This window comes from Nicotiana attenuata, unplaced genomic scaffold (genome assembly GCF_001879085.1).
Source record: "Nicotiana attenuata strain UT unplaced genomic scaffold, NIATTr2, whole genome shotgun sequence".
In the NCBI taxonomy this organism is placed as follows: domain Eukaryota; kingdom Viridiplantae; phylum Streptophyta; class Magnoliopsida; order Solanales; family Solanaceae; genus Nicotiana; species Nicotiana attenuata.
This window is the reverse complement of record NW_017670586.1, coordinates 470,586-484,575: the sequence shown is the minus strand read 5'-3', so window position 1 is coordinate 484,575 and position 13,990 is coordinate 470,586. Positions and strand designations below refer to the sequence as shown.

Genomic DNA, 13,990 nt, shown 5'->3' with positions numbered 1-13,990 from the left:
ATTTAGTGTTTATTAATGTAATTAAGTAATTTGTGGCTAGATTCGAGCGGATTGGAGGTGGAATTACGGGGTAAAGCCATAGTTGAGGCTTGAGTTGAGTTCAAGGCATCGAGGTAAGTGTTTGGTTTAACCCTAGCTTTAGGGAATAGGAGTTGAGTCTTATTTGTAACTTGCTAACTGTCGAGTACGATGTATAGGCATGGTGACAAGTATCTATACATTGGAGTCTAGCATGACCGTGAGTCCTTATTTGCGAATAGTTTGGTTGTTGTTATGCCTTCCATGCTTACATGATGACTTCTATATGTTGTAAAGACCTTGTGAAAGAAATTGTGATCTTGAAAATTCGTGGAGCATTGGCTCGGGTTGAAATGCAAATTGTGAAGGTATATGAGATAAGTAACTCTTTGGAGCATTGGCTCAAGTGATAATGTGAACTATGAGATGAAAGTGAAAGAAAGAAAAGAGTTAATGATTCATTCCCTTGCCGGGACGTTGTTGGTTATTGATATTGTACCCTTGCCGGGTTTTTAATTGTTATTTGTGTTCCCTTGCCGGGATTCTCGTTATTGTTTATTTATTTCCTTGCCCTTGTTTGTGATTGTTGATTGGGTGAGGAAGAGTGTTAAAGCACGAAGGGTGATGCTGTGCACTGTTTGTTTATGGTAAGGAAAGAGTGTAAAACACGAAGGGTGATGCCGTGCATTGTTTGCTTATTATGAGAAAGAGTGTTAAAGCACGAAGGGTGATGCCGTGCCGCATGATGTACCATTCCGTGCCGATTCTATTGATATATGTGAGGAATGAGAGTAAAAGCACGAAGGGTGATGCCGTGCACATGTTATTGCTTGGTGAGGACGAGAGTAAAAGCACGAAGGGTGATGCCGTACACTGGTTGAATTCTTTTTCATTACATACTATTGAGTAGTGTTGTATTCCTTTATTACTGGACGACTCTTATTTGGAATTTATTATACTCCCCACAGCATGTTTCCCCTCCCATATTGTTTATCTGTTTTGTATTTCGATTCCGCTGTACATATATATATGAAATGGCACAGGTTTATGTGGTAGTCTGGTCTAGCCTCGTCACTACTTCGCCGGGGTTAGGCTAGACACTTACCAGCATATGGGGTCGGTTGTGCTGATACTACACTCTGTGCATTTATTTGCACAGGCCCAGGTTTCGAGCAGCAGCAGTAGCATTAGTACGGGAGCAGGCTTTCAGTATCGTGAGACCCGAGGTAGCCTTGCAGGCGTCCGCAGGCCCGGCGTCTCTCTCTTATTCTCTCTTTTAGACTGTTGCCTCTTTGTATTCGAGACAAACAGCTTATGTGTTTCTTTCAGACCCTTGTATTTAGAAGTTCTTAGCAGTTCGTGAGTATTGTGACACCAGTCTTGGGTAGAGGCTTATATTGACTACTCCATGTTTTATCCAGTTTCTATAATTAAGACTTCCGCTATTATTTAGTTTCGTTGTTTTATATTGTTGACGTAAATTGTTAAAAAAATTTGTTTGTTAATGGAAAAGTAATCAAAATGGCTTGCCTAGCTACTACGAGTAGGCGCCATCACGACTCCTGAGGGTGGAAAATCCGGGTCGTGACATGCCTGGTATGTGTCAATGACCGTTGCACGTGGTTTTTCAAGTCTTCATCGCTAAACAAGTCAAAAATCTTTAGGGTTAGAAAATTCAGTAAGGATCACACATGTTTGGCGAGGGATAGATTGTTTACACAATTTGTAGCTACTTCTCCTGTTATTGGAAGATTTATTTGTGATAAATATGTTGATCCTAAAACAATATACACTGCAAAGGGCATTATGAAAGACATGAAAAAATATTATGGTATTGGCTTAAGCTACTGGAAGGCAAATAGATCAAAGCAAAAGGCCCTTCAATTTTTAAGAGGAGACCCAAGTGAGTCGTATGCAAAGCTACCAAGCTACTTATATATGTTGATGCATTCCAACCCCGGGTCAGTTGTGAGTTTGAGAAAATCAGATGAAGGACACTTCATGTATGCCTTTGTCGCCTTATATGCATCAATAAAGGGATGGGAATTTTGCAAACCTATTGTTGTGGTTGATGGAAGCTTCCTTAAAGCAACGTACACAGGAATGTTACTCACAGCTTGCTCGCAAGATGCTGGAGGTTTGTTCTAGAAATACTCTACTATATTTCATTTACATATTCATGTATATCCAAATATCTAATTGTGTATCAGAGTATACATATATGTATAAAAGTTCTGTGTATAGCCATTTATACTTATATAGTTATTTTAAATCTGTGCATATCAATTAACCATCCATAGGTATTTATTAAATAGAATATATTATAATAAGCACTTTGTTGAAGGAATATAATTGATATTGTAAACAGGCAAGATTTTTCCACTTGCATATGCAATTGTTGATAAGGAGAATGATGCCTCATGGGCGTGGTTCTTTGAAAGGTTCAAAGAAGCGTTCGGTGATAGAGAGGACATATGCATTGTATCTGACAGAAATGAGAGCATAGCTAAGGCAGCTTCAATAGTGTATCCTCAAGTTTCTCATTGTGTTTGTATATGGCATCTATGGAATAACATAAAAGACAGATATAAGAGGAGCCAAGAAGAGCTAAGAGAGATATTTTTTGCTACTACAAGAGCATATACTATTCAAGAGTTTAATCACCATATGACAGAGATTGAAGAGTGAAGGATTACTTATTTGATATTGGGTATCACAGGTGGTGTACATCGCATGCAAAAGTCAACAGAGCAATGACAATGACTTCCAACATTGCAGAATCATTAAATTCAGCAACTAAGGAAGCGAGGGAACTTCCGATACAGCAATTACTGGAAGAAATTCGAATGTTGATCAACAGGTGGAACTACATAAATCGAAACACTGCACAAGCGATATTTACAAAGCTTACCTTTAAATACAATGTTATACTGGATGAAAATCTTGATGCATCACAACATATGATGGTAAGTTTATATTATATAACATATTCCTTATTTTCAACTTCATGTTTATCTACAGAAACACTCAATAAGGTTACTCTTTTGGATTTTTTACATAAAGTGTAGACTAATCTTGCTTTTCTACCAAATATAGGTGAGACCATCGACTGAAAACTTACATTCAATTATTGACAATGGGAGGTTGTTCATCGTTTGCCTTAGGGAAAGGACATGTAGTTGTAGAAGATTCCAGCTCGATCAAATCTCTTGTCCGCATGCGTGGGAGGTTTTGAGGTCAAAAAACTTAGAGGGTAAAGATTACTGCTCTATGTACTACAACAATGAATACATGTTGAAAGCATACGACATTCCAATTTATCCTCTTCCAGATGAAAGCACATGGACAATTCCAGTAGAGGTATTAGAACAAGCTGTGTTGCCACCAATCTGGAATAAGATGCCTGGAAGACCGAAGAAGGTGAGATACAAAAAGGTTTTAGAATCACAAGCTAAGAGTCCAAAGAGTTCATGCAGACAATGTGGACGTGAGGGCCACAATAGGAGAACATGTAGAAATATACCTTATCACCATTGAATGACCTTAAAGATAAATGATTTGTATATATATCAAGTTTATTAAATGATTGAAGTACTATTTATGTTCAGAAGTTATGTAAATTTTGCACTTGTGTATGCAAGTTTTAATTTAATGGAGGTTGCATTTTCGTATGTATATCAAAATGTATCATATGAATTAGTTGGACAAGGTCAATACAGTAAGTTGAGTAGGACATGTATATCATCATGTATATTATTGCATAGACATGTAAACAGTATTATGGCACATGATCTTTAACAATTTAATCATTTTATATGAAGTTGAATTACTATGTTGTCATATTGAACACTGAATTTTATTGACACGGAAAGATTTAACATTACTTAAGGATATACAAGTTTGGATATACATCTCTGTGCTTGTTACACATACAAATATACAATAAAATGTATACATATTTGAACAATTAAGTTTCGATATACATGGGGATAGAGTTATACAAAATACCGGTGTTGTTAGTTCAAGGATCATCAGGATATACATGTTAGCTCAAATAAATATGAACATGTATTTGTACAACTAGGTATTGATATACATGGGAATGGAGATATACACAAAACTGGAGTAGTTAGTTCACGGATATACATAGTAGGATATACATGTTATCTCTATTAAATGTATACATGTATTTATAAAACAAACTATTGATATACAGGGGATAGATATATACAGAATAGTAGTGTTGTTAGTTGAACGATATACAGAACAGGATATACATATTAGCTAAAACAAATGTATACATGTATTTGACAATTAATTATTGATATACATGAGGATGGAGATGTACACAATACTGGTGTAGTTAGTTCACGGATATAAATATCAGTATAGTCAAGTTAGCACACTTAAATGTTTACATGTAGTTGTACAATTAAGTATTGATATATATGTGGATAGAGATATACACAATGCTAGTGTGTTAGTTTACAGATATACAGAACAAGATATATACATATAGTAGTACAATTATGTATTGATATACATGTGGGTAGAGATACACAATAATGGTGGTGTTTGTTTATGGATATTCATAACCAAGTTCACGATATGCATGTTATTTATAGCATGACACAAAATAATTCAATATTAAATTATACTAAGTATTAAGAAAGATAGTAAATGTGTACTAGCTAGGGGGAAGGAACTGCAACATTCATTTATGTTAGTAATCAAAATAGCCGAAATAAAAAGAAGATTAGCAATTCATCAGTTATGATTATGTATACTCAATCTATGCATTCTTACTCTGCAACCTTTGTTTCGAATTCCTAATTTTGGCATCTACTCATGCTGTGAAACAGATATTTGTCTGCTATCTTGCATAATGACCACGATATTTGTTTGTTGTCTAACTTAATTTACACATTGTCGAGTGGTGACTCACATGTTATAAAGACATGAGCATGCTAAAGAAAATTTAGACATACACATGTTAAATTTAAAAAAAGGAATAAACAGTAAACAAAGTAAAAAAAAATTGCATAAATATACCCATGCTACATACTAGAAATTTCTTAATTTGACGAAAAAAGGAAAAAGATACGTTTAACCTGCAAAATATAAATAATATATTACATATATTTTGCCATAATGAGCCACTAATAAAACACAAATGTATTTACATATCCCAAAATAATAGATAACTAAACTAAAGAGTAAGACTAATTGTTCTTCAATGTTACAGGAGCATTTATTCTGAAACTTCTTTTAGAAAATTCTGGCTCACTTTCATCTTCATTCTCTTGTTTGGATCTACCATAATCCCACAACAATGTACCAAGTCGTTTGCGATGTTGCTCTGCATCGAAGACAGCTGGAATTGATCTTTGATGGATAAAATACTCGGCAAAAGATGCCACATATACACCACAATCACTAAAACAAAGTGAAGATAAGTTAGAAGAAATCAACACCCTTTACTAAAATATTATTATTTAAAGAAAAAAAATATATGAAAACTTAACATACGCGTGTTCTTGTTGTGGCAGATCATCAACCAAGTGAATAGCTAATGGATCAGCAAGTGGTCTATCGTTGTATGGTACATTGGTCAAATCAATATCATGTCTCTTCCTGTAAAAACCTGTACTAGCCAAGAAACGAGCAATCAACACTGCATATGGTTGAACGGCCTCACGAATTTTAGCATCATGTTGCGCTCCTTTGATGGAATCATACACGTGTATGCATCTGTCCTTAAAAGTCAACACACCTAAAATCCAACAACCCCAACATTGGTATGTAAGCTCCAATGAGAACAGGATAATTTTGTATCCAATGCGACATAGAAATCCCATTTTGTACAATAATAAAAATATTAATTATACTAAACCATATATGCAGACAGTGAATATCACTAAATTATCCTCAACTACACATCTTCAGAAGAATAGTTCTATACATTGTCATCAATCTCACAGCTGATGCATGTTAAAAGAACTAAATATAAAAGATACTAAATAAAAAAGGTTCAAATCAGATAAAATACGGGATCCTAAAGATTGGAAATCATCAAATCTGTGTCTGCACTGAGTTAGAATTTATTTGTTAGTAATCAGACTACTTTTTTTTTTGACAAATAATTATTTATTTACTTGTTTATTTCGTGTTACCACACCAGTTTATTGTCTCGGTTCCCAAATAGAAGCTACTTTTAACAATGCTCTATAACTACTATGTTACAACACTAGCTCCTCCCAGATTTCTCCTTGTGAAGCTGACATAACAGCATAGTCGAAGAATGAGTAGCATTCTTTTACCACGTATATTTAACATAGAAGCAGTGAGTTGGAGACGACAAATATTGAGCTCAAAGCCATTACCACTTTTACATAGCATCAAGTACAAATAATGAATGATTAAAGCTAATGTAAAATATAAATCAGATAAAATACATTAAATCAATTGAGATTAAAAATACCTTCACAGGAAGTTTATCACATTGAACTTCCTCCGTGCAAACGCGCTTTCTCTTTTTGGGTTTAATAGCAATATTTTGTTGCATAGCAGACGCATTTTCGATTTTTTTTCCTTTGTCTTTTGTATGCGATGCTTCAACCCGTTTTTCCCTTTGATTGTCCTTTCGAACGGCTATTGCATGTGGTGGTTTGCACCCCTTTAACACTGTTTCTTCAAAATCAGAGTCATAATCAACATGAAGAGATGAAGATTTGACCACATTTGCTTTAGATTTTGATTTTTTACCAGTTGAATTTTTATCCAATTGTCAACTTGGCAAGAATGTGAATATTATCTTCCAATTTCTACAAAAGGGACTTGATTTAAAAAAAAATAGTTAAGAAAAACATTAAGAAGACACAAAAGAGAATATTAAGCGGATAAAAATGGAGAGATTTGGGGGATTTGAAAATTTTGAAATTGGGGGAAGATATAAAAGAAAAGCGTAAAAGAAGGAGAAAGGGGAGGAGAGAGGGGAAAGTGCTGAAGTTATTTTTGATTTTGAATAACATAAAGTTGGCTAATCTATACCAATTAAAACAAATAAAAATTTAAAGTAGGCCTATAGGGTGCCAATATCTAAAACTAGGACTTTTTTATGCCAATTTTCTTAATAGATTGTTATACCATGCCATTTTTTCCTTAATAAGCTACTTACTCGTTGGGCCTCAATGAAAAATCTGAATTACTATATATAGATATCCAACGGGCCGTTTTCTATGGATTGCTTAGTGTTTAGAGCAAAAGCCTTAGTGGGCTATTGTAGTTTTTAGCCCATGCTTAGTGTATGAGCAAAAGTCCATAGTAGTCAGTCCGCAACCAATCATTTGGTTCATTCAAATTTATTGAGAAAATGACATTGTACACGCACAAGTTTTATACATTTTTGCAGCTATCGAATGTAAATAATTTCGACTGCGGGCTAAAATTATTTTCATTCGCGTACACTATTATCACATAGCTAAAAGGAAAACATCCATTATCGCATATGGTTTTCTTTTTAAATTTGTGTGTTCCAAACGATTAATTACATCTGTCAACACAATTTCAAAGGTTCAAATAATTAGTTCCAAATTTCAATTGGCCATGGTGTATAGCTTACACGAATATGAATCATAGGAGTTCTTAGTAATGTAGATTCAATAATTGCGTTTTAATGAACCATTATATATATTAATCAACTAAAAAGCAAATGAACCTTAGAATTTCGGAAAGTTCTCTAAAATTGTGCTCTCGTAATGAATTGAAATCGCAATGCCATAGACTACTACGTCAGTCGAGCTAGTCTACTTTTGCACATCTCGATTAATCCACTGAAAACCTATTATCTAGTCAGCGTATGTAGTAAATTACTCTGTTCATCAAAGCTCAATCCAGCAACAACGACTAGTTACAGTCGCGCAATTACACGTAGTGGACATGTTTTCACTCAAGTCTGAAAAACATCATACCTTAGTGCATGCAATTTATGTCTAGCTGCAACTGGAAAACAATCTGCAGAGAGCAACATCTCCACAGGATTTCAGGCTTTTGACACCACTAGAGATTTCTTGTAGACTTGTAGTGGACATGTTTTTTCCTTCCTTATAATTGCAAGAATCACTTCTTCAAACTTATGACAATCTCTTTAGTTTTAGTCTTGTTATAATATATCGTTTTGAAATTAATTATTCTGTGTAAACGTTAGAATATTGTCGCTTTTTCTGTGGCCAATGCGTACGTGAAGATACATCCTACTCGGATTCCTATTAACAACTCTTCTTTCATCTTCTAGAAACCCTAATATGCACTAATGACTTCAAATTAAAGTTTTGTTTGAATAGATTTCCACCCAAGTCCTACAATTTTCCTTGACAAGAAACGTGCATTTCATTTAGAGAAGAAATTCTTTTGGTCAAGGACATGGACAAGACATTTGGTGAAGAGGGTCTCTTGAAAGGCTATATATGAACTGAATTATTGCTATACAATATCTTTAATTGCCTTTAATTTGTTGTATATATTGTGAAAGCAAAATTTGTTGGAGGAATGCTTCATTTAACTTAACAAAATGAATCTTTGTAGAGTACAAAGTTGACCAAGATGAGCAAGATGACAGACCCTACACTAGGACGTGGATCGATCATGGAGATAATGGACTTCTTCGTAATATAATGTAAACATAATTATATATTTTTAAAATATAATTACGCCTTTAAATAGCGTCTCCCTTACATTGATCAGAAAAGATAATACACCACAGAGTGAGAAAACCATTATCCTATATAAATTAATCGTTTGATCACGTATTGAATATAGGTCTTAAAAGAGGCAAAAATGTGCAGCTTCTTGTAGATTATCAGATCAATAATTTTGATACAGAAAGCAAGAAGAAGAGACAGAACCCTACAGTTGGATTTCATTGCTCTTTTAATTTAACAATTGAGAAAGGCATATATTCTCCAGACTTCAATGCTTTGTCTTCTTCTCAAGACACCCCTTTAAATCCTGCAACTTTAGACCCTCCTTTTAAGGGCTTTTCCAAATCTGTGTAACTTTGAGTTACATAATTTAATCCTTTGAGAAAAAGTTGTCTTCAAATATTATACACTGTTGTGACCAAAGCCAAAAGTATTGGTCTTTGGGTCAAAGTGATTCTTTTCACTTTAGATACACCACAACAATATATCTTCCTTTACGAATCTAATTTATATATATATATATATATATATATATAATATTATATATATATATAACAACAACAACAACTCAGTAAAATCCCACTAGTGGGGTCTGGGGAGGGTAGTGTGTACACAGACCTTACCCCTACCCCTAAGGGGTAGAGAGGCTGTTCCCGAAAGACCCTCGGCTCAAGAGAACGAAAAGACAAAAGTAGACAATATTAGTATCACCACAGAAATCATAAGAAAAATAGGAACAACATGAAATCCAGAAGAAAGATGCAAAGCAAAACCGATAGCTAGTAAATAGGTTTTGCACTAAAAATAGTAAGACACAACATTACCACTAGTTATCTTAGACAAAAACTCTATCAGACTAGTCTCACTAAGGTATTAGTAAGGCAAGACTCAACTACCTCCTAACCTATAACCTTAATATCCGACCTCTACAACTTCCTATCAAGTGTCATGTCCTCGGAAATCTGAAGTCTCGCCATATCATGTCTGATCACCTCTCCCCAATACTTCTTAGGCCGCCCTCTACCTCTTCTCGTTCCCTCCACAACTAGCCGCTCACACCTCCTTACTAGAGCATCTGCCTTCTCCTCTGAACATGCCCGAATCATCTGAGCCTCGCTTCCCGCATCTTATCATCAATGGGAGCCACGTGCACCTTCTCCCAAATATCATCATTCCTAATCTTATCCATCTATATATATATATATATATATTATAGCAAGATGCTAGGGGGAACTGAACTAGCAACCACACAAAGATTTTAAACCCCCATGACAACTGAGCTATGCTTTTGGGCTATGTCAAGGGGATTCAAAGTATAATATATAGAGGTACAAAGCGGATTTTGCCATATATAAAATGCAATTTTCACCTACCATGGAGTAAGGAGTAAACGCGGAGCTAGGATTGAAGTTTGTGGGTTTCTGAATTTACCATAGAACTCATAACTCATCTTAGTTACTAGGTTTACAGTTAATAGATATATATTTAATAGATTTTTAATACAAATACAACGTTTAAGCAAACGTCTGAACCCGTATAAAATAGGCTAGCTCCACTCCCGGAAGTAAAGATAATTTTCTGTGACCATATTGTAAATCTCGAATCATGTTGAAAATACGATTGGAATTCAGATGATTAGCTAGGTTTAGACAGTTTTCAAGCAATTATTTAAGTAGAAATCTCTTAACATTGATAATGATAGTGCTAATTAGTACTCGCACTATAGTACTGATGGTTTTGACCTCAAAGTTGACCGATTATTACTTGCAAATAAAGAAGATTGTTTTTATTATGTGATGGTGATAGAACCCTAAAGTCATCAATGATGACAAAAGTGCTTTTGATGGGGTGATATAAATTAATTAAATACTTCATATTCTCAAGATTTGGATATTTAAAAGAAAAAAAAACACAAGCAATTGGTGTTTGAGTGTGTGACAGTAGATGCACAGATCGATAGGAATATTCTGTTTTTTTAATCTTATTTTATTTCTATTCAGTTGTATTAAATGATTTTTCTTGTATTAAATTGGGGATTAATGTCATATGACTTTTTAATCAATCAACCATTAGAAATTATTTTTTAAAAATGCACTCACTTTGAATGAAAGGCCATAAATTTACCCAATAATTAGGCACTCGTGGGGACCAAAGGGAATGTATGGAGTTCCCTACTTGAATTTTCTAATGTTAACTTTTCATGTCTAAAGGAATATAAGTACAAGGCTCATCTTCTTTGGGCTATTTATTGTTGCCTTTTTTGAAAGTTAGTTGTCTCAACTTGTCAAATTTGTATTTCTCTTTACTTTTTATCTTTAATTTGGAATTAATCGTGAAAATTCACATTATTAATTTGCCACAACTGATATGAGAGGTTAAACTATATTGATAGCAGCGGTGGCAGCACAAACCAAGTTAACCTGCCTAACTCGTTCATGGTTGGACCGGTTATTGACCCACCCATTTGTTTAAGGAATTTTTACCTCCTAGAGCAAAGGTTAACACCTTATTTATTTTAAATAAATACCATTTAAAAAAAATTATATTCTATAGATACCTTTTAAGGTTTATAGCAAAATATTTAATTTTGGTTACCTCCTAGCCCTAAGCCACTAAATACGCTAATCAGTTACACTATTTTCTTTCTCTCTCTACTTTGATACATCTCATTCTCTTCCCCCATCCCATTAAAATTTTCGAACTCCTCCTCCTTCCAGTGGATTTGTGCAAAGCCCACTTCAGAGATGTTGATTTCGAATTGTTTAGTTCGTATGATACTTTTTCTGAAGTTGCTATTACTATGATTTAAGAGTTTTGGGAGTATAAATCCCCGCATACAATTCGATGTGCATGAAGAAGAGAAAGAAGATGACTGTGAAACGAAAAACAAACAAGAAAGAGACCGGCGAAGAAATTGATAAGGAAAATTGGTTTATTACATCCAAGAAACAGAAAACTCATGATGTTTTCGAGGTTCCTCCTCTTAGAAAATTCAGAGATTTTAGCTTTCAATTGAATGTCAAAGAGAGGAGATTTCCTGATTTCCTGTCCTCAGTATCCTTTTTCAGCAGAAAGTAAAGACTGTATACCAAGTCCGATCCCATCTTTTTTCTGAGTACTCATTCAAATTGAGGAAGATCAATGTATGCTGCTCAGCATTTAATTGATTTTCTGTTAATATATTTCAATGTATTTTCATGTATTTTATTATATTCATTGTCTCTTTTTTCATTGTAATTCAATGTATCTCGTTGTATTCCATGTATTCATTGTCTTCACTGTCTTTTTTTTATTGTATTTCAATGTATTCCGCTGTATTATATGTATTTTATTATATTCACTGTCTCGCTATATGCCATGAATGTATTCATATATTTTTTTTAATTAATATAATTTATGTATTCAGTTGTATTATATAATTTCTCTGAAGATTGTTATGTTTTGGGGGTATTTTTCGGTTGAGAACCTCTTTTATAACTGTAAATACAAAATTTGTGTGTTATAATTGAGTTTGTTGAGTTACATTAGGAGTCTATTATGTTAATTGATCCACTTTCCGTTTTAAAAACAGTGTAATCCCCTATTTCACGCCGTGAATACAGTCCAATACAGTTGAATACAATAATATGTCCAGCTGTAATCCCATGTTTCACTCCATGAATACAGTCGAATACACTCGAATACAACAACTGATTAGCTGGACTTCCCTGATTCACGCCTATTTTTGCTACTGTATTCATGAATACAATAGCTTAAATACATCAAATACATCTTATAACCACACAAAAGGTATCTATAATCCGTAATATGGCAAATGGTATCTATAGATGGCTAATTACTACTAAAAGATAGTGCTTTATGAAAATTTCTCTTTGTTTAACTTCGTCCATTTTTACCTACTTATCTTGACCCAGCCATCTCAGCCCATTTAAAGTTGGACTGATTTTTAGCCCAAATAGGTCCATGAGTAACTTTGCTAAAATATCTTTAAAATAATTCTTTTTTGTTTGATATGTTATATATGACCATAACAAAAGAAAAAAAAATCTTATTGGATAATTAAACAATTCATAAGAAAATAATACACATTAACTAAAGCTTGGTAAGAGGTGGGCGGGTTGGACTATGACCCAAATTTTAGCCCATCTTGACTCACTCAATCTCACCTCATGTAACTTTTAGGTGGGTCATTAACCCACCCATTTATTGACGCAACCCATTTTGACATGCCCAAAATCAGTCCAACCCGTCCAAATTAGTCCTCCCACCTATGACACGGCTAATTGATAGTGCAAAATTCTTTACACAATTTCTATGATATAGACCCAGGGGCGGCTCAAGCACATATGTGGCCTAAACCTAAAATTTAATGTGAGGCCTAGATTTTAAAAAAAAGTTATAGTATGTATTTTTATTTGAAATCTATTTTTCTGGGCACATATGTGGCCTAAACCTAAAATTTAATGTGAGACCTAGATTTTAAAAAAAAAGTTATAGTATGTATTTTTATTTGAAATCTATTTTTCTGGGTTTTTGAGATGAAAAGTTGTAATAAATTTTTTATAATCGATTTCTTTTAATAATTTCCTTTCAATTGATAAAATAGCTAGCTTAATTAAGAAATTGTTGATCTTACATAAGATTATATCCTATGGAAAGAAACCTTCTTTCCACATCCTTGTATTTAATTAGTTCTAGAAATCTACTGAATCGACTATAAAGGGAATGAAAAGTGACAAGGCAGAGAGTGGATCTTAAATCCATCATTGAAAACTAAGGTTTAATCAAAGTTTGAAGGAACGTTTGGCTGTAAAACACAAAATGGTGGGGGGAAATCTGAAGCAGAGAAACAGCTTTTTTTATGAAATCAAAATCTTGGAAGATAGTGATTACTGAGATTAAAGATTATGAAAAGGTGAAGAGCCAGTAAAAAGAAAGGCTAATAAATTAACCAGAAAGCTATTATAACTATTACTATCAAAATGTTCTTTTTCTTTTCCCTATTTTTCTAAACGCATGCACGCATCTTCGTCATGTTGTTGTCTCTTTCAGTGTTCGTGTGTCAAAATAGTAATACCAGCATTTGTATAAAGGTTTTTTTTTTTTTTTTTTGAAATGCAGACTACTACAATTTCACGAAAAGAAAATAAGAAATATTAAAATTCTTTCTCAATTAAATACATATTGTTGATCTTTTCCTTTTCTTTATGTGATCATCCACCGGAACTGAATTCTCTCCACTATATTCACATATTTTCATAAATGAATTGATG

The 13,990-nt window shown here is 33.8% G+C and overlaps 1 protein-coding gene across 1 annotated transcript; it reads left to right on the top strand.

Annotated features, from left to right (window-relative positions):
- Positions 1-2,771: 2,771 nt before the first annotated feature.
- On the top strand, positions 2,772-3,555 carry LOC109241262. Its single transcript, XM_019407985.1, has 2 exons — positions 2,772-2,984; positions 3,115-3,555. Exons 1-2 carry the CDS (start codon positions 2,772-2,774, stop codon positions 3,553-3,555), a joined length of 654 nt encoding a protein of 217 aa, XP_019263530.1.
- Positions 3,556-13,990: the final 10,435 nt, after the last annotated feature.

What these genes read in the sequence shown, in the direction of transcription:
- LOC109241262 (XM_019407985.1), top strand. Translation starts at nt 2,772, where the DNA reads ATGACAATGACTTCCAACATTGCAGAATCATTAAATTCAGCAACTAAG. An exon ending in ATGCATCACAACATATGATG is followed by an intron (nt 2,985 to 3,114) that starts GTAAGTTTATAT and finishes TACCAAATATAG; the next exon opens with GTGAGACCATCGACTGAAAA.